Source organism: Amphiura filiformis, chromosome 16 (genome assembly GCF_039555335.1).
Source record: "Amphiura filiformis chromosome 16, Afil_fr2py, whole genome shotgun sequence".
In the NCBI taxonomy this organism is placed as follows: Eukaryota; Metazoa; Echinodermata; class Ophiuroidea; order Amphilepidida; family Amphiuridae; genus Amphiura; species Amphiura filiformis.
The window spans coordinates 63,733,826-63,756,596 of NC_092643.1; the positions used below are offsets into that span (position 1 = coordinate 63,733,826).

Sequence of the window (22,771 nt, forward strand, 5' to 3'; positions counted from 1 at the left end):
AAATAAAGAACACATGGCATGCAAAATGGTATTTTAAAATAGGGTGGCCTTTAAGTCATACTCATTTGCATAGTTGAATCAAGCTAATTAAGGTGATTTTGCCACTGATAATTTTGTCCTAATTAAAGATGTTCAAACAGGATTTGATTTTACACTAACAACCAACCAAAGGTATGAGTTTCATTCAAGGGGTGTTCTACAATTCTTAATTCAGTGTTACTCCCTAAAGTTTGATCAGTTCACAAGCAGTGAGAATTGTTAAGCTTTCACCATTGCGCAGATAAGTTGACAGACGTTAAGGGTCTATATTTTGCATGGTAAAGAAAGTATAGGACTTCAATTAATAATTCATGACATTTCTAGTGAGATGTCACAAGACAGTTCTCCAAATAAAATACATTGATATTAATCCGCAATGTTATAAGGCCTGGCCAATTACAAGCTGATCAAACTACAGTCATATTAAATAATGAAACAAATGTGAAATGGGTATGTACCACATGATGTTCTTGTGACATTATAGGATATTTAGACACCCCACAAAATCTATGAATGTCCCTTGCAAACAGTACAAGTTGCATATTATCATTGTGAGTTTGGCAGAATTATAGATCAGCTGGCACAGAACTGCACCATTAACAAGCCCTGTATACCACCCTTTTCACTCGCTTTCACACTGAATCATAAATTGATATACTGCCCTCTGGGTCTCCATCATTGATCCCTTGCCATCAAATTCAAGAGAATTCATGCATAACATGAAAGACTAATTCATGCATAACATGAAAGACTAATTCATGCATAACATGAAAGACTAATTCATGCATAACATGAAAGACTAATTCATGCATAACATGAAAGAGCTAATCACTACTTGGCATTCTGCCAAACTCCTAACGATATCACTAAAAAGCACATATTTGTTAGACATCTAAAAATAAAAAAAACTGCTTTAATAATGATCATGGTCTTATACACTTAAACTGTTTGAACATCTATAATTCATATTTGTAAATTTCACAAATCTCCTTTTCCACTAACTTGTTGTAAGCATGGGTGATTACAGTTGAAATCCATACACGCCTTATGGAAGATATGTTCCACACATGGAGTGTGAATTTCAAATGGGGTTGGGCCCATGTTTAAAAAAGTGCTATTTTCCAAACATGGAACCATGTCTAAGGATTTTCTGTGAAAAACCTATCCACATGTATAATATTTGTTGTGAAAAACCGACCCATTTGGGTGGTATGTCTCTGCATGTTAACATGGAATTATACCCTCCCCAGGAGTGAGTCAGTAGTACTATACCCAGCAAACTGGAATTCAGGCAGCTGTTATGGGGTCAACTCTGTAGGCAAAACCAACTCTATCAAATGGGAACATGGATAGATAAATAATTCCACACTGTTAACATATAACATGTATTATCAAAATTAATACTAGAACTGACTCTACAATTCAAAGTTTAAACTGGCCAGCACTTCCCAGTGGGGAAAATATTTGAGGCCTTTGGAAGAATGTTTTGACTAATATGAGGTTGTTTGTGAAATTATGGAAGAAAAATAAGTTGTTGTTTTTTGCGTTTCCATTGTGTATCAACCAAAATTTTTGTAAAAATATCTCAATAAATTTCTTCCATAACATTTTAGGACTTGTCAGATTATGCCAACCAGAATAGGAATATTTACTTCCAAATACCTTACTCAGAAAATTGAAATATAAAAAGGGAAAGATTCTTTGTTTCCTTAACTTAACGATACAAATCAGAAACAATATCATACAATTCCCATAATGCATTTCTCCCATTTCAATTTTCTGTACTGATTTGCTATCTTGTGCAACATGGGTCGATAGTGATGAAATGTACCTTGATGAACACAGCACATCCAAAATATGTTCATTTCTTGACAATCGACCCATGTTTAGCCAGTCTGTTCTCAAAATGAAAACAAGGGAACATGTACAAATGTAATGGGAGAGTTATTGGGAGTATCATGTTGCAAAGGGTTCTGGGAAGGGTAAGAAATCGTCTCTGGATACAAATATTCAACTTTTTTTGACAGGGTGTGCTGTCTGAACTTCTTAACCCTTAACCATTTTCAAAGGGTAATTTTTACTCAATCATGGTCAAATTATGCTCCTTTTAGGGTGCATAATTTTTCTGAAACATTGATCCATGTCTAAGTCAATCCTACCCTGTCAGCTCATCCCTGTATTCTTTGACATGGAATTTGATTATTCTTCTACAGTTTTAAATAATGAATAACAAAAGACACAATTTGTACATACAACAAGGTTGAAATTGTCAACAGTTTTGGTAATTATTGAAATTAAGGAATATCACAAAATTTGGTATGATTATAGGTCAAAGGTCATACTGTTTAATACCATTTTAAATATGTCCAATCATGTACTACAGGGGCTAAATCTTTGGTTACAGCTAAAAAGTGTGAAGGTTGTTCCAGGGGGAATGTATAATACAGTGACATGTTGACCAGACCATGCAATTCAGAAATTTCAAATCATTTTTTTTTAAATATTTTTTTTAAAAAAAAAATAAAAAAATACATACCTACCACATAACATAAATACATACATAATAAGTTTTGATTTATACAGTCTACATGTGTGGAAAATGTATAATTATTAAATCTAAGTTTTTATTTTTTCACATTAAGTAGTATTGCTTATGTATCTCAATTACAAGTAATTCACAACAGTTCCATCACGGACATTGAGTATATCCGGTTTTCAGTACACACTTACTTAGAACCTTAACTCCACCAAGTCCAAATACATGCACTATTATGTTTTGATGGATCCAAGTTGTGATAATATTGGATCCAAAACATAATAATGATAAAATTGATGCTTTACGCCCAATATTTATTGGTCTCGCTATGAGTTGTAAAATATTGGACTCGACTACGTCTCGTCCAATATTTTCAAACTCATAGCTCGACCAATAAATATGGGCTCAACCGATCCAATTTTATATCAGCCTCGTGATTAACGTTATGTGAGAAATCCAATATATTGGATTGTAACACACAAAGGCTAAAAAATATGTACCTCAAATTGTTAAATAAAGCCCAAATCAAACAAATGGGCTGGTCCACTTATAATCCACACTCCCCTGTAGAAGATTCTGAAACATCTTCCACAGGGGAGTATGAATTTCAAATAGTATTAGCACATTAACCAACTCTATTTGAAACTCACACTTCCTCTGTGGAAGATTCAGGTTGAAATTCATACTGCCCTGTGGAAGATATTTCCAAAATCTTCCACAGGGAGAGTGCGGATTTTAACTGAAATAGCCCATTAGCACACAATATCACTTGCTAGCGTGCTTTATCAAACCAGTATGAAGTGCATTCCCTTTGTATCACAGTATTGCACAAATTAACAAGTTAAGGTTAGCAACAACTTTAAACTCTTGCGATTTGGTAGTTCACAGCATCTTGCGAATGGTAGTGAGCTTTGGCAAAAATTGCATTCCTCAATTCATAGCGAGCTTGTAGAAGAATCTAAATATCATAGATAAACTTTTGTAGGTCCTGTGGTTCTTGAGTTATGTTGTAAAAAGGGCTGAAACAACACTTTTGTAAAAGGTAGATAACTCATTAGCAGCAGTAAATTAAGCACGTTTTCAAAGTATATGATTTGTAGAATGAACTTTTGCAAAAGATCAAAGTGTTATTTTTCAATAATATATTGATTTAGATAATGAAAATCGCTTTTTCTGTTGCTTCGACCAACGATACCTCGTCTACCCTTAAATCACAACATATTATTATTATTGAGTTGCACACTGCACTGCAACATTACACTCAGGTCTGTTCATCAACCTATAATTGTGTATGGCAGGGGGTGTCTCTTGTACAGGAGTAACCAAGCCAGTTCCAAGAGTGACCCCATATCCAAACATGGATAAAATAATACCCTACCATCCGAGGCCACTTCTGCTTAAAAAGATACCCCACTTGAGACTTTGCAGTGTCACATAGAGCTACATAGCTGCCCAATGTAAAACCATGATTAATAGCAAGGATCACCATCCCTTCCAATAAAAAAAATACATAATGGCAATTGCAGAAACCCTATACAAGACCTCAGGAGATTGTTGTGATTTTGATACCCCATTTTTGCGAGGGACCAAAGCTGTTTTTTTTAACAAGCTTGGTTTCTAGACCAGTGTACCAAGAGACCCCCTTACTACTACAATCAACAATAGTAACAATTAATTGTATCACAGTATTGCATCAAATTTACTGAGTTGAATCACAATATATCATTTTGAGTTCCATTTTCTACACTGCAGCTTACTTCCAGGTACATGAATCCGCTTGTAATTTGCAAACATGTAATATATCCATATAAGAATTACATGTAATTGTGTTGATATCATATAACAGGTCATTGTAATAAATTTGTACCACATTTGATCATGTATTCAAAACAGTAAACATTGGCAACACCACAAGGTAGAGTCATGGGAATTTCCCCTCTACCTTGGGTTTTGCCAGTGGCATCATCCCATCTTGAAAAGTAGGGGGGCATTTGGCATAAACTGCCACAAATTGGCTGAAAAGAACAAAAATGTCTCATTTTGGCAAAAAAAAAAAGGGGGGTGCACATGTTGACACCCCTGCCCAGAATCAAAATTCCCTTAAAAATCCCCATTACCCCCTGTGGAATCCTGGTACCCCCACTGATTGTACCATACATTTATATTGACACGTTCTGTCCCTTGATCATATAGTCCTAAGTATTCAAATGTCAATTGTAATGGGCCATTAAAGATCATGCCCTGATGCACTCAATTTCTTTATCTGGAAAAGCATGCTTCTAGATTTGCACCATTTGTTTTTAAGCCCCACTGGCTGATAGCAATTAAGAATGCCAAACTTCAAGTTATAATGGTCCATAGCTAACCTAACACCTGTAAGAGTGCAACCAATGTAAATTCAACAAGTACAAATAGATGCTGTACATTGTAAGAAGGTTGTAATTGCTTTGTTGTCACTATGCATTAAGCACTTATAACCCCTGGCATGCAACCAATGAAATGCGGAGAAGTCAACCATTCACTTGTGACTAAACTGTCTCTCAAATACATTAAAAGCTTGACTTTGTGCTTAGATTTTCAAAATGTTTTATTTTCTCCAGCACAAAAAAAAGACTTAATTATTCACTTTCTTCAAACATAAGTCCAAATTTGTCACTCATCTTTTAATTTTTGTTTGGTATTTAATATCAAATAATGAAATATACCAATGACCAGACCATATTCTATGTTAATAGTACATGAACATTCACAAGCCTAGCTGCTTTCAATAAAACTTGTATAAATGTATAATGGCTAATATCTCTTATGAAGATAATCTCTGTCTCCTATACCATTTTTCACCTTGGTGAGGCAGTGACGTCAGTACACATTATGGGTGCACTTGTCTACACTGCACCAAAGATGTCAAAATGGTATCTCAGATGTTGCACCAGTATCTCTGACATAGACACTGTATGTCTAATGCAGAAACGGTATACTTGATGCTTACAGAAAATGTTCCCGACACCAAAATACTGTAAAAGTGGTCATTTTTCACGCTTTGCCGATTTGTGACTACTTTGCTTGTTCTAAAATGTGCAATTACTTACATAAACCTATACGTAAAAGGGCATATTTGTGTGTGCTTATATTTGTGTAGCTTTGTTGATGGTGAAATGCACAAAAATTAATGTTCCACAAACATCTTTGAAAGCATTTGTTGCATCAGTGCTATGATCCCGTACAGCTAATTATTTAGAATAAAGGTAATCTTTCTTCCAATACTTAAATCTAGGGTCTTATATTTATCCCTTCAAGACAAAGTCATATTCAGTTGCAATGGAATGATGTTTTCTAACAATGATATCCATCCTCTCACACTCTTTACTCTTAGCTATTTCAAAAAATATACACAATGGCATCAGAACACAAATGGTTTAAAATATCTTAATATATATATATATATATGATAATAAATAATCTATACAGTCGCCATAATAATACAGAATTAATATGATAATAAGAAGAATAGAATCTTGGAATTAATACCTTTTTTTCCATTTTTTGTCACAATGACACAGTTGCAATACTGGCAATAAATACCAAATCTAAACATAAGTCCAAATTGTACTAGTATAAAGTTAATTTTTTATTATTTCCGTGGTCTGTGCTGTGCACCTAGCATACACAAGCGTAAACACTGATTGGCTGATCAACGGTCTTGACAACAAGCTGATAGACCCATAGGTCGTTTGGCACGTAGAAGGGGAGGAGACCTTGCCACTTCTACGCGATCACCAGCGCGTACCAGGACCACAAAAGTAATAAAAAATTTACTGTAGTTATAGTTATGAATTAAAATGAAACCTTGCTGTATCTGAACAATAGTCAGGGTCTACATCTAAAAATAAGTAATTTTCAATTATACATCTTTGCTAATTTCAAATAGTACTAAATATGTCTGCACATTGCTGACTATATGTAATTAAGTTTACTATGTAGCAAGTTATGGCAAATATTGCTACATGAAAACCTTGCTACATAACTGACTCCATACATAACTTTCTATATATCTAAGTTTGCTACATTATAATGAGACCACTTTCATAAACGGGGTATTTTGATATGAAGTACTTAATATTTTTTCCTACACAAATGAGTTAGCAAAATGCATGGAATGCTTATTGAAATTACATAAACTAAATGTGCATGCAAAAGAGTTGACAATTTAATAAAGAGTTTTTTTGTCAATTGAATACAAGCATTTACCAAATTTTGGTAATAATACCAATAATAATAATAATAATAGTAATAATACATAATACCATCAGAAAGAAAATCTAAACATGTATGCTTCCAGTCTGCAGACTTATGAAGGAATACTATTACATGTCTTCTCATCTGAAAGTATGCAATGTAACTCAGAAATGGGCTATTCAAATTGAAATCCAAACGCCCCCTATGGAAGATATGGCATTCATCTCATACATACAGGTGGGAGTGTGAATTTCAAATAGGGTTACCTGAATGGGTGACTCCATTTGAAATTCACACTCCCTATGTGGGAGATTAAGGTCACATCTTCCATAGGGGGCACAGATCTCAACTGGAATAGCCAATATATTCCTATACACCATGTAGACAGTATCATGAGCAGTGAGCACATTGAGTAGGGCCCAACATTATTCATGGCACCAATAGTGAAGTTTCCTTTCTCCATATAATTAGATTTTTTCCTGCAAAAGTCACTTACTTCATGCAAACTTTCAGTAAAATATATGGTTTTACCACTTACTTTCAATTGTTTAAGGGATCTAAAATGGCGTTTATTGCGTTTCGACAGTATTTTTTGTGGGACATGAGAGCACCTCAGACCTATCGAATTGCATTCTGAATCTGAAGCATGTCTTTTTTCTGATATCAAATAATTTTCATTTTTGAAAATCACAATATAATACAAATTTTATGACAAGTTATAAAAATTTGATATTTTTCAAATTTTTGATATATAACAGCCCTCGAAGTAAATTATATAAATTTAATGATATATTCTTAAAGTGTATGTAGCAGGGAGGAAAAGCCGATGGTCAATTGAAAATTTTGACCTTTCATATCGAAGATATAGATTTTTTTCGCAAAAAGACCTAATTTTTTTTGGTGTTTTGGGAAAAAATCCATATCTTCAATACGAAAAGGTCAAAATTTTCAATTGATCGTCGCATTTCATCCCACCTACATACATCGCTAAGTATAAATCATCAGATTTATAAAGTTTACTTCAGTACTGTTAAATATCAAAAATATCAATTTTTAATGATTTGCCATAAAATGTGTATTAAATTGCGAATTTCAAAAAAACCAAAATTATTTGATATCAGAATGACATTCTTCGTATTCAGAATGTAATTCGATATGTCTGATGTGCTCTAATGTCCCAAAATAAATACTGTCCAAACGTTCATACCCCAGCCCTTAACTCATGCAAAATAAATGACTGCTTTGGATTATAGATAATGTATATCCTCCTGAAATTTGCTTTTTTTTCAAGCGTAATTTGCCATTTTTTAAAATGAAAATAGCTGCGCCTTGGTCATGAGCACCTTGAAGTGAATTATGAAACAAGTAACGTTTTATACTAAGAGTGACTACTTACCAAGCAATTATCACATATGGTACATCATTTTAAAGCTTATATTTTGTTAATTGTTACTAATTCAAACTCTAAAAATTGAAAATTGCACCTTTACACCTGGTTTACCATGGATGGTCATATATAGGTAATAGCTTAGCCTTTGTCATGGATTTATTTTCACATAGAATTTGGTGATATCATTACTTTTTGCATAACAAAATCCCAGCCTTTGGGCTAACTAATATTAAAATAAAATGATATCACTAAAAACAATATTTTTATTCTCTCAATGTCAACTTATACTTTTTTTCAATTTTTCATCATGAAATTGTGAGTGAGATTCATTCTTCCATTTAGATGTTTGCTGCCACACTTTCTATGCATTTTTTTGTGCTTTTCTCAAAATAATTTGCTCTCCCAAAGATATATAATATGTTTGGGCAAAAAAATGTCGCTTGTATCACAGGAGTATAGATTTCAAATTGAGTCCACCATTCAGGTAACCCCATTTGAAATTCACACTCCCTACAGGATGTATCAAATTGATTGGTACCCATCTGTGTATTTAATACTAACAGATCAGCACAATACGGTAAAATCCATTAGTCACTATGGATTTTACCGTATTGTGCTGACCCGTTAGTATTAAATACACCAAACGATTTGTTTAGTTCTTATTTCTATTATTATTAATTACAATATTTTGCATGGTAATTGTCAATTTTGACTTTTAGAACATAGACCATAATCGCCCCCTTAATTAATCAAATGACTTTGCTAAGCACACAGGGTACTAATAGGTCAAATATCATAATGGGCTATTCCAGTTGAAATCCATACACTATATCAAAGACATGACCTTAATAGCCCACACAGGGGGTGTGAATTTCAAATGGAGTCTCCCATTCAGGTAAACCCATTTGAAATTCACACTCCCTGGGAGTGTGAGAGATTAAAGTCATGTCGTCGTACATAGGGGTGAATGGATTTCAAATGGAATCACCCTATTATTTACGGCATATATATAGCAACAAAAAGACAGGAAAAAACCATAATGTTTGAAAGATTTACTAACTGTTTTACAAGTATACACAAATATCAGAGGCTGGTAATTTTACAAATAAAACCTCTATGTCATTTCTAGCCTGCATATTGTTTAAAACATAATACTTGCAGTTTAAAATATGCATACTTCAGAACTTGTGAAAGAAACAAATAAATATATGTATTTTCTTGTGAATATGTCTATAACTGAGGAATGATACTGTAATATACTAAATTAGAAATTATCACTGCGTAAAATTATTTTAGCTATAAACATGAATCTCATGATAGTTCTCACTGATAAATTGCATTGTCATTACATTTGTTTTAATTAACAAAATATGTCACAAAAGTGGAAAATAAAAATAAAACTTAAAACATTCTACGATTGACAAGCTCTATGCAAACTAAAGAAACAAACACTGTAAAAATGATATGGTTGAACATAACAGTAGAACAACAATAGTATTTTGAACAGCTTGACATAAAAAGTGTTCCCTTTGTGAATTGATTTCTAATGTGGACCTTCTTGCATGGGTACATTGTTAAAATTGAACCCTGAAAAGTGAACCTTTTTGTTGATTTCAAGGTGTGTTGCACCCGCTGGCTACGTATGGGCTTGCTAGAAACTTTCTCTTTGCAAAGTTCTCTTTTAAGCATAATAGACTTTTGAAGTTTAGGTCGTCTGTAATCTAGTAGCCACTTAAGCTAACAAAATCATTTGCCTTGCTTCATATACTCTCTTAGTGTTATCTTCATCTTAAAGAACACATGTCAATAGAATTATGTCTAGACAATGTCATGTTGTATCTATGTACTCTGCATAGAAACATATAGAAAACAGAAATTTGACTCTATGCCAAGGAAATTAAAGAAAGAATGTGGATTTCACAGAATGCAATGACAAAGCTGACATTTTCTATTGTTGTACACCAAAATAGCATATTTTCCATGTTGACAGCATGTGTGTACAGTAAGTAGTGTGTTATCAGCATTTCATTCCTAATATATTCATTCCGTCAAGCATGTAGTAAAACCATGTTGACCAAGGAGATTCTAGTAGTTGGATATCCAAGAACATTGTCCCCTTTACAAAAAGTTGTGGAGTATGTATATAACAAACAGGGGCATGGTCTCATAACAAAATCCCAAAATATAATTATGTTAAACAGGTTGCATCAACCTCTCTCTCTCTCTCCATCTGGCTACTTTGCCATTGGGTAATACTAGATGCTCTAAATCCATGTAAATCTGTGACACCTTGGTAGCTGTCTTAATCTTTTATTTGCATCTGCTTAGTGGCCTTGGTCATGGGTATACAGTATTCAACACAACGACAATGTAGCCACAAAACAATGGGGTGTGATACACAGCAATATACATTCTCTAAGATATAACTTAGGATACTGTTATGAGAATTTGGTCCCAGGTCACTCAGCGAAGAGGACAGGCTGCAAATGTCCACACTGGTTTTGGGCTATTCTAGTTGAAATCCATACACCCCCTATGGAAGACATTACCTTAAACTCCCACATAGGCGGTGTAGATTTTGAATGGGGCAACTCATTCAGGTATAACCACATCTAAAAATTACACTATCTGTGTGGAAGATTAAGGGGGTGTATGGATTTCAACTGGAATAGCCCATTCAGTGTTTGTCCCCTTTTTTGTGCAGCATTTCCCCATCATGGGTAAGATGGATGCAAATATGGCAGCGTACGCATCCTCCATTTAAACTCCTTGCTCACGTCAGAATTGGCAGCATTATCCTCATGAAAGTAGGCCACATGCCTGACCTTACAATGTAGTAAAGGTATGTTATTATATGATCACAACATGATTGGTTTTGTTGCCACTTTGGATATTGATCTATCTATTCAGACAAGTTTAAAACCATCAAGATGTCCGACTGCCATTCCATCTATGCTCAAGTAGAAGTACAGTTTTGTGTTTTCTGCAATTACAACTTCCTTGCTAAGGGAACGGTCCAAGAGATCGATGAGGTCAAAAAATGTGATTACATTTGTACAAAAGGGTAAAAATAGACACAAAATAATGCTGCATTTTCAACATTTTATGATAAGGTACAGGCAGGGAGGAAGCGGGTCAGACTTGTAATGAAACTAGATTAGTTTATAGGACACCATCAATCTTTTGGTTGTTCCCTAATTACCATGATTACATAGCAGATATTACTTGTGATGTATGAGTGACGTAACACACACTACACTAAATATAATTCACTTTCTTCCCAATTGTCACACTGCTGTGATGAGTTGCTTAGGTGGGTCAAAACATATTTTCCTGATTGGCAAAGAGAAATACTAAAAATGTATCTTCAAAATAGCTTGTGTCGTCAATGTACTTTGACTTATAGCTTCCAATTTGGGGACTACACAATACATAGTTCCACGCTACTATAAAGTACCATTTCTATAAACACACAAAAAAACCCAGAAGCTACATAAATATCTATCTCGTCGAAGACAATGCATTCAATTGGAACTTCATGAACCGCCCAAACTTTTGCACTGGATTCTCGTTTTGTTGCTGTTGCTGCAGCTGTTGATTCTGCTGTGGGTACCTGCTGCGATTTTGCGTCTGATTCTTCTGCAAACTTTGAGGACGCTGTATTTGGTTGCGTTTTCTCTGCTGCTCTTGCAGTTTCTGGTTTTGCTCTTGGAATCTCTTTTCCCTGAAGTATTGCACTACATTGCCATGGAGTAATTCTGTTTGATCTGTATACAGGTCAAAAAGATATCAACAAATTACATAAGTCCTGCATACAAAGTATATACCTATAGAGCCCTTATTACCAACCTGGGCTCAAGTTTCCTCAAATCCAGAAATGCCACCACCATATCCAGAATTAATTAAAGTTCCATCATGTTAAGGTATTGTTGAACAAAGTTTACCGTAAAATTCCATCTACAAGCATATATATGCCTCTAAACGAGGTTTTTTTGACACAAGAGACAAGAGGCAGACACTCTCAACAAAAACGTTATTTGGAGTTTGAACAACTATATTACTGATAAAGGCAGCTGTACAAACATGTATATTTGTAAGACCAATCTATTGCAATGTTTTTGAGAAGGGTATTGGCCTTTCATATCTTTCGTTAAAAAAACCCCTCGTTTAGAGGCATATATGCTTCTAGACGGAATTCTACGGTATACATGCATGTACCTGGGCTCAGGTTTCATATTCTGTTTATCCAGAAATGCCACCATCATATCCAGAGTTAACCCAAGTTCCATCATGTTAAATCATAATGTGTGATTTGCATAAAGAATAGATTCCTATTAAAATGTTAGTTTTCACTGATCACATTGTCCCCTTTTAATTTTGAGGCAAAAAAATGAGGTAAAACGACAAAAATTGCTATTTCATTCCAGTGCCCACAATGCGTGTATTAGCTCGTCGATTGTATTATTATCATGAATATTGGTGCAGCTTCACACAGCTAGGATGAACAAACAAGACGAACAAGATCTAAGACAATTAGCGATATGCACACAGTTTATACATCAAGACGTAAGAAGAATAGTGATGTGCCCACAGTTCATACATTCAGTAATACAAATGCACACCATGTGTTTAGCCACCACTCGATCGGTGAACTATGAATAAAACCGGAGATCTCCGATTTTATTATAAAAACTTAAATTTTACTGTAATTAAAGCACTTCAGACTTGGTCTTTCATACGGTATTTTAGTAGCTCATTGGGCATTACAATCATGCAAAAAGTAGAATTTCAACAAAAATTGAGGGTGTCACTGTGGAGCAAATCACACATTATGGCTTTAAGGTACTGTACAAAGCATATACCTATAGACCCCTTATTACCTACCTGGGCTCAGGTTTCCAATGATAGACTGCTTATCTAAAAACGCCACTGTCGTATCCTGAGTTAACCCAAGCTCCATCATGTTGTGCAAGAACGTCGCCAGTTGGCCAAATGTGATATTCTCATCTTGAGTTTCTGTGCTAGCTCTCTCCTCATGAGATTGATGCTTCCAAGTGCCCCTGAAAAAGAAGAAGAGATTAAGTCAAGATCTTATTAGGGATCATGTTAGATTGCACGAATTTCAGACAACACTATATATAGCAGACATGGTTTTAAATTTGTTTGCATATTTTGGTAAATTGAAATCCGGAGTTCTGCAATTACCTCTTGGCTATATGCCTGGGAAGTAGTCAAGTAATATGAGATTTAGAATATATAAAGGACCAATTAATACATTAATAAGCAGAATTTAACTTGACTACACACAAGTCTATCAGAAACAAATATGACAATAAAATAAAATAATAAAATAATGCAGAGAAAATTAAATAAATATTTGACATAATGCAAACTTGTGAATATCCAACTATCCCTACTGTCACTTATTTCGTAAGGGATTAGTAACTGAATTTAAGATTGCAACATGTATGTATAATCTCATTAGGAAGTATATGTTTAAGAATAATGTATGCATAATCTTATTTTTTACATATTACACATAGACAGAATGAATGCAATGAGCTCGTTCAGCAGACAATGTCAATACTTTTTAAATATGTTTTTCTTTGCTAATGGTATGTAAAATTACATTTTATATCATGCATCACTGGTGTAATTGTGATGCAGATCACATGTTGAAATTATGCACAACTATACAATTTAATTGTTAAAATAAAAGGAATAAGGCCAACAAATGAGAGGTTTTGTCTTAGAAGACTGTGTGTGTAGTTTTTAAAATTTTGAATTTTAGCACATCATTTTCTTCTCCATGTTTTGAAGATTTTTTATAGAAGAAAATGAAGGTGCATTAAATCTAAAATTGAGTCTCTCTTTAAGAAAAGTGATGAATGTGGGCACATCGATAACCGCAACAGACCGCAATTAAGAGTGAGAACAGCAAGCTATAATTCTTATTAATGGTTGCAAGCTTATCCCATTATGGTTTCAAGTAAAGGTTAAACTGTTACACGTACTGCATCTGATTACACATGCTTGCATTTATTCATGTCACATAAACAATTATCTTCTAATGTCATGATGTAAGCCTTTAATAAGATAATATAGTATTGTAAGTTACTGCTACTGTCAATTGCTTTATTCATGCAACAGGTGCCGTCTGCTTACTGGGTATTTTTAATGAAAAAAAAATGAATGGGGCATTAAAATTTAAAATTGAGTCTCTCTTTAAGAAAAGTGATGTATGTGAGTGCATTGATAACCGCAACAGATGCAATTAAGAGTCAAAACAGCAAGCTATAATTCTTATGTCTCATTAAAGTTAGAGGATAAACGATAAGATTTTTTGTTTTTACTATCTACTACTGCTCACCATTCCAGAAAAATACAGCACTAACTTTTTGCGGATTAAAAAAATATTTTTCCCAAATGAAACACAGCTCAATCCTAATTATTCATTTAGTACCTAACTGGCAACGTTCAATTTCACTATTTGGCCAAATGTATGAATTTTTCATATGCTGTGACAATCAAGTCTAAAACTTGAAATGTATGATATCAAATTTCAATTTATGCATTCTATTTTTTGGAAAAGACATGGTTCATAAATACAACCAATCACTTAATTAAAGTAACACAAAAAAGTGAAAATTAGAGCAAAATTTTGGTATATACTCAATATTTTGAATGCTTAGACTTGATTTGTGTGACTTGATTATCAAGCAAACATGCCGAAAATGCATGTTTTTGGCTCAAGGAAAAATAGTAAAATAGTGAACTTTTTCTTTTATCTCCAGTTAGTACTCAACGAATGATTATGATTGAGATACATGTATATCATTTGGCTGAACTTGATAATATTTTTTTAATCCCAAAAAATTGGTGCTGTATTTTTCTGGAATGGGAAGTAGGTTCATACATACATACATGAACCTCTACAAGCATGTTACCAATAATGTTTGTGTTGACGAAGGGTCATCTACGGCCTGATAGACGACACCCAAAATCATGTGATTGTCCGATCAGATTAAGGATCTATGAAATAGATCACTCTCACTGAATAAGAATTTGAAGTTGAGGGCCTTGGATAGCGACATGCGCACAGTATTTTTGTGGGTCCTGAGAGCACATCAGACACACCAAATTGCATTCTAAATACGAGGAATATCCTTTTGATATCAAATAATTTTGATTATAAGCTATCATTTACTGAAAACACCAAAGATCTAGCATACTTGGTTCTAAAGTTATGAAGTTTTTTGATGTCTGTTTCTTTTGTATTTTAATGTTTTTACTCCAAATTTTACCTTGATCTCAATTTCAAATTTGCCACCTTTGCCCCCCCCCCCCCATGAACCAGATTGTGTCACATATGTAGGTAAATGTTTAGGAGTTTGTCTGTATGGACACTTGTAGCTATGCCAGGGGTACCTACATGCATTTGAATGGAGCTTCAGAAAAATTAACATGGCAGTTTTCTTCATTTTTGCCCAAACAAAAATGTATGAAAAAATAATCTGAAAATATAATTGGCTTATGCTACAAATTGTGATTTTTGTACACTGTCTCTGAGATCATTGATATTGCTTCAATTATTATTTGCTAATTTTATAGGCCTATACCTTTTAATGCTAGTTTCATTCTGAGAATCAGGACACAAAAGGCTAAATATTTTTTGTAATTCCTAATGCTAAAATGTGATGCTATCAAGCAAAATGAGTCATTTTGAATATTTTTCAGATATAGCCAATAATAGTAGACCCCTATTCAACTTTCTTTATAATTTATTGTTCTGGGCAACACGAAAAATGACCATATCTCTGGAATTGAAGTCCAATTATGATGGGGTTCTCAGCAAATTAAAGCTCTGAAAATGGCTCATGTAATGAAATTGAAAACTGAATTTTATTTTTGATTGACAACAGACTCATTTAGTTTGATCGCATCACAAATGACAGATAAAATGACATTAAAAATGACATTATAAACATTATGAAGCTTAATGTACAGATACACTATAATAGTACAAACTATAAAAAAGATCTAAAACACATCACCAGTCTGCAATTTATAAGGCCCAATCCATTTCTAGATTTAAATATTTGAGATTTGAAATCTGAAATTTAGAATTCAAAAATGAATGTTCTGAATGACTAGGCAATACATATTCAGGTATTTATTAGACATATTTATTAAACATGATTTATGGGGATGGGTTAAAAGTCATTTTTACATAGCCTAAAAAGTATGAAGACAATGACTGGCTATAAAAACATTAAAGATTATTATTTGCATACATAGCAATGCTTAAGAAGTGTATTAAAACTGCATGCTTTGCCAAAACAATAGCCTGCTCAGCAAAAATGCTAAGTTAAACAGTGGCCTGATCATTTGTATGCCATTGACAAGGACTCACAACAAGAAGTAAAATTTATATTAAAAAAAAAAAAAAGAAGAGATAGATAATCTAATGAAAAGGGGGAAGAAAAAACATAAACAAAGAAAGAGGTATTGAAAAAATAAAAAGGGAAACATTGAGGCTTGAGCACATAATGAAAGAAAACTTCTAATAAGATGTAAATATGACGACACATCTTACGTATCATTTGAACCACTCAAGCATAAGCAATTGCACGTTATTGTTTTTGATGACATCGATAGAATGGGCTATTGCAGTTAAAATCCACACTACCCCTGTGGAAGATGTTGGAAATATCTTTCACAGGTGGTGTATGAATTTCAAATGGAATGAACCCATTAGGCCATTTAATTTGAATTTCATACACCCTCTAAGATATTTTCCACAGAGTGAGTTTCAAATAGAGTTGGTAAACATGCCAATTCCATTTCAAATTCATATGCCCCTGTGGAAGATATTTCCCAAAATCTTCCACAGGGGTAGTGTGGATTTTAAATAGAATGGTCCAATTTTGTTGTTCTCTACCACATATATTGAGGGCTCAGTGCACACTGCTTCATAAAATAAATCAAAATCAAATCATTGGATCTCCAATAGCTCCTTTGGGTAATTCAATTTCCATCAGCTCCCCTGAGTAATATTATTCATAAGTACAATAATAACAACATTTTACTCAAGTTAGACTATCTTTTGAATAAAGTGCTCAATCCCAAAAGGGAGAGCGTATAAAAATTCAAAGAACAGATCTTCCAGAATAGGTAGTCGTTACTCTGAGTTTCATGCCTAAAAGGCAATCGTCAGACGACACGATGGCATGCTTTGGGTGGACTACCATCACTTGGGAATGTGAAAGAATATACATTCCATGGTGTCAACACAGCCAAAGTCTATTCAGAGTCAGTCTGTTTATCGGAGATAGTCAGAAAGTGCTCAACTGCAAAACAGGAGCGTATTAACAACATTTTACTCAAGTTAGACTATCTTTTGAATAAAGTGCTCAATCCCAAAAGGGAGAGCGTATAATAATATGCATTTAGCTCCCCTATGGGTAATGTTATTCATAAGCATGATTGCATTTCAACATTACCCAGGGGAGCTAATAGAGATGGGTTGCACTGAGCCCTCGATATACCTGATGTGACTGTTTGACAATTCTACTGATCCCTGAAGGATTTGAACCCTGGATCTTTGAGCAGATTGGAAAAATACAAATATTACAAATATAGACTTTTTTTTAGTTCAATTCAATATGTGACATGATCTTGTCAATGGGGGCCAAAGGCGGCAAATTTGAAATTGAGATAAAGATAAAAACATGGCCTAAAAAACAATAAAATACATAAGAAAATACACATCAAAAAACGTCATAACTTTAAAACCAAGCATGCTAGACCTTTGGTGTTTTCAGTAAGCCTATTGTATGTATTATGTAATAATTACAGTAACTCAATTTTCAAAAATGCCTCCTTTGGCCCCCCGCCCCATGGACCAGATCGTGTCACATATAGAGTTGGAATTGCAGTTGCATTATAGAGATAGAGTTTGTGTTTACAGTTAACAGCACTAGGAGTGGCAGTGAGATATTCCAGTTGAAATACATACACCCTCTATGAAAGACATGACTTTAATCTCCCACACAGGGGGTGTAGATTTCAAATGGGATCACCCATTCAGGTAGCCCCATTTGAAACCCACACTCCCTGCATAGGAGAAGGTCATGTCTTCCATATGGGGTGTTTGGATTCTCAACTGGACTAGATCAGTTTAGAATTAGAGTTGTAAAATAGTTTTAAGGTTGGTGTCTACCAACTGAAGGGAGTATCCCATTATGTTTAGAATATTGTTGGTCAAAATCATGCTTTTTATGATTTTCTACAAAACTAGGCATTTGCACACAAATCTGTCACATTTGGATTCATCAAGTTTCTACCATTCTAATTATGCAATTACTTTAATATACTTGGACCAACCATTTAGCAGTAATGAGGCCAGAAAATGTTCATAATTCCATAGATGATTATTACTCAAACTCTAAACCAACTCTGATGAGCAACTGCAACTACAACTCTTAATCCCAACTCATAAAATACAGCATTATTTTTCAAATAAAGCATCTATGAGCAGTGATGCCAACGCCGCGCCTTAGGCGCACAATTGGGCTACTTGGCGATCACTTGCCGCTACTCAAAAAAGCATGCCGCTACTTGTCTAAAATTGGGCTACTTTTGACAGTCTCAGGCAGCGGCCCTAATTTGATGTATTTTCCTTTCAATTTAGCCGATTTATAAAGGTTTTGAGTCTTTGAAGCTCCAAATTGAAATTACAATGGGTTTTGTGACCATTTATTGATCGGTCAGTAACTTCCCAGTAAGTACCGGAAGTTTCAAAGTCAAGTGCTTTTCCGCCCAATTGGGTGTTTTGCGTTCTAAATTCGGATAAATCCGCCCAAATATCCGGTATTGGGCGCTTTTTTGGAAGCTTAAAATTGGGCTACTTGAGAATCATTTACCGCGGCCTGGCGAGTCAATGCGCCGCGCCTTGACGCTGAAAAGTTTTGGCAACACTGTCTATGAGTCTTTAGTTCAAGCGCTTTACATTTCAAAAATCAAGAATGACATTCACAGCTAACCTACCTGTGGTACTTTTTTCTGTTAAAGCATTTTAATATTTAAAAATGAAAATCACAATGAGGATAAGTGAAGGTTATTAGATCTATGTGTCTGTTTTAACACATTGGGTTACTCCAGTTGAAGTCCATATATCCCTATGGATGAAAGGACCTTAATCTCCCACTTAAGGAGTGTGAATTTCAAATGGGGTTACCTGTATGGGTGACTCCATTTGAAATCTACACCCCCTGTGTGGGAGATTAAGGCCATGTCTTACATAGGGGGTGTATGGATTTCAAATGGAATAACGCATTGTCAGTCCTGGCAATACAAATTCATAATGGGCAAATGAATCTGTACATGGACGTGTGATGTGTTCATCTAATGTACATTGGTTTGAATTCCAACCCAGATTGATAGCCCTGTGTTCAAAGGTGACACACATGATACACTCCAAAAATTCAAAATGTCATTTTCTTTCGTCCATTTCAAGAACATTGGTTTTTTTTAAACTGTCATAATTTTGTTGAAAATAATGAGGGGAAACTGGATTTTATAGACCCTTTTTTTGCCAAAATTAGAACAATGTTGCTGTCATATATGGTTCACTGAGTTGACGCACTGGGAAGATCCATGTGCTACATTTTACTATGCTTCTGTAAATTGGGCTATTCCAGTTGAAATCCATACATCACCTATATGGAAAATGTGACCTTAATCTTCCACACTTCTTCTGAGCATAATCCTACAAACTTCATAATACAGATAAACTCCTATTATAGTCATGCTCTTTTTCATTACAAGTTTTGATGGCAAAGCACCAGATCTTTTGTGCCAGCTAGCTACTCCTGACCTTCATACAGTTGACTCTTGCCTAGCCTCAATCATATCACAATAAAATCATATGAAAACACCAAGGGAGGTCCAACTTGGCCTTCCACACATCATCATCAGTCGGCTGCGGAGCAGGCGACTACAAGCTTTCTCCAACTAATGCGATCTTGGGCAAGCGAAACAATTTTGTTTGGCTGCAGCATCCCTTCAGTATCTCCCAGGAGGTGCTGGACATACTGTAAGTACAGTGTGCGCGGCCGTCCCGGTTTCCTCTTCCCATGTGGTGGAATATAAAGCACATATTCTTTCACAGGCTCGCCATCTTCAAGACGCAGTATATGGCCGAGAAATTTGAGTTGATGAATCTTGACTCTGGCAACCAGTAGACCCTCCCTCGGGTCCGTGGAGAACGACTGGTAATGTAGATTACATAGCATTAAAAATCAACCCAATACACGGACCCTCCCAGTCTGTAGGCAATTTGACTTCCAGCTCCCACAAACTGCTGGAAGTTCACTTTTACGGATTTGGAGTCACGCAATCTTTCTATATACCACGTCCGTGTTCTCACTGCCTCACCGTTTGTGTAAGCAGTGGTGTAAGCGACTACAATTACCGACCAATCAATGCAGCTTGGCGGAGCGGCGATATTGGAAGAAGCTTCCCTTGATAAATAATGAGCAAACATTTGCAAACCGCACGCGCACATATACGCATATGGACAATAGGACTCAATCAAGTCGAGTGGTTTATTTACATAACGCGTAATGTTGATCGAGTTTGACAGTGATACAGTGTCTTTACCATTTATTAGTGATTTGAAACTTTTAAGAATTGAGTAATTTTTTCCGAGTAATTGAAATGCAAGATATTTTATTTTAGGCTGGGTTTTAGGTATGTTTTTTACTGCTGAGAATTTTGTGCTGAATGTAATATGGGATCAGTTCTCGAAGGATTTGAAGGAAGTGGGATTGGAATTACATTTGACAAACAATATCAAAAACATTGAAAGAAAGTATATTCAAAATATCATGAATATTGATTTGTTTGTTTTTGTTTATTTTTAATTCTTTTTGGACGGTGAAGTTATAGTGTGTCTTCGGTGAAGGAAAATTATACCCCACCCCACCCCCAAAAGGGTACCCAACTATAAATCTAAAATCATTTTTGAATAAAATTTCAAGCAAATTATGCTCATAAATCAGAATATTCTTTTACTTCATTTATAACAAAGTGAATCTTGCTATACTTTTGGCTTTTCATGGGGACGTAGAAGAAGGAAATTTGCACCCAAAAAAGGAGTCAAGATTCTTCATTTTGTGGAGTTTCCTAAAATTCTATCTATGAATAAAAATTGTAAAAAAAAAAATACAAAAACATTTGTGCCCGCTGAGAGAAAAAAGTTAACATTGCACGTATAGTAGGCCTATGCCTAAAAAACATACAGTCGGGTCGATCGAAGTAGGTCTTATAATAGGCCTGCAATTACTTTAGGCATTGCTTGAAGGCGGTCCTCGTCCTAAAAGCATGTGAAAATTACTGCCGCCCGCCAATATTCAGGGCCGTCGTGCGTCGTCACATTTGTGACCAAGTCAGTATTATTAAGACGGACTCCGTGCTGACTTTAACACCAATATGCATGCTTTAATATTGTGAGTCTCAACTCTCAAGTCTTGTAAAGCAATGATTTAAATAGTGTAAAAATGATGCACCAAATGGCTTCAATTGGGCCTTCATTTTGAACAATTTCAAGAACTTCTGAGGGGGAACATCCCCTCAAACACCCCCCGCGTAGTGGATAAACAAGTAGCCATTTTCGCTTCTGCTTTCAATATTTGCCAGACTTCAAACTAAAATTTTACACAAAATAGTGCCAAAATGGTCCACCAAATCGCTTCAATTAGGTCTTCATTTTGCCAAAGTTTCTTACATCCCCCTCAGACACCCCCTGTAGTGCACAAACAAGTAGCCATTTTTTGCTTTCGACACTTTCCAATTTATGTTAAACACAATTTATATAAGCTAACTTGTCCATTAAATTAGCACGAAAGGCTTCATGGACCGCCCATTTCACAATTTTTTTCGGCTTTTCAAACTAAAATTGTACACTCTAGGCCTTAAGTGTCAAAATGGTCCACCAAATCGCTTCAATTAGGTCTTCATTATGCAAAAGTTTCTTACTTACAATTGTTTGGGCTTTTTCGAACTAAAATTTTACACTCTATAGTGTCAAAATGGTCCATCAAATCGCTTCAATTAGGTCTTCATTTTGCACAAGTTTCTTACTCCTCAGGAGGAACATCCCCCCTCAGACACCCCCCTGCGTTCTGGTCAAACAAATTACCATTTTTCGTTTCTGCTTTCGACATTTACCAATTTTTGTTAAACATGTTTAACACAATAAATTTATAGGAAAAACTTGTCCAAGAAATAAAAAAAATAAAAACCTGCGCGAAATGCCAAGAAGGTATGCCCACGATCCCCAAGGTGTCAAATGAAAACAAAGTCCCCCCCCCCGGCTGATGCAACATGGTTCAGCTATATAGTGACAACCGCTCTAGTAGGCCTATTTGGTATGTCGGCACACAGACGGCTAGCGGCTCGTCGGCAATCATTGACTCTTATACAAGGCCCTATGTCACTTGATCGATAACGCAAAGTATCCTTAAAAAAACAAAATATTTTAGAATATCTCCTGAAATTAAGTGTTA

The 22,771-nt window shown here is 34.9% G+C and overlaps 1 protein-coding gene across 2 annotated transcripts in view; it reads right to left on the minus strand.

The window, feature by feature from the left end:
* Positions 1 to 7,871: 7,871 nt before the first annotated feature.
* Positions 7,872 to 22,771, minus strand: part of LOC140136335 (uncharacterized protein KIAA0513-like) — a 132,784-nt gene continuing 117,884 nt past the window's right edge. For both annotated transcript variants that reach the window (XM_072158061.1, XM_072158062.1), the window contains 2 exons: positions 13,086 to 13,261; positions 7,872 to 11,968 (listed from right to left, as the gene is read on the minus strand). In XM_072158061.1, coding sequence (XP_072014162.1) covers positions 11,703 to 11,968; positions 13,086 to 13,261 — 442 coding nt within the window. In that variant the 3' untranslated portion in view covers positions 7,872 to 11,702. The remainder of the gene's footprint in view (positions 11,969 to 13,085; positions 13,262 to 22,771) is intronic.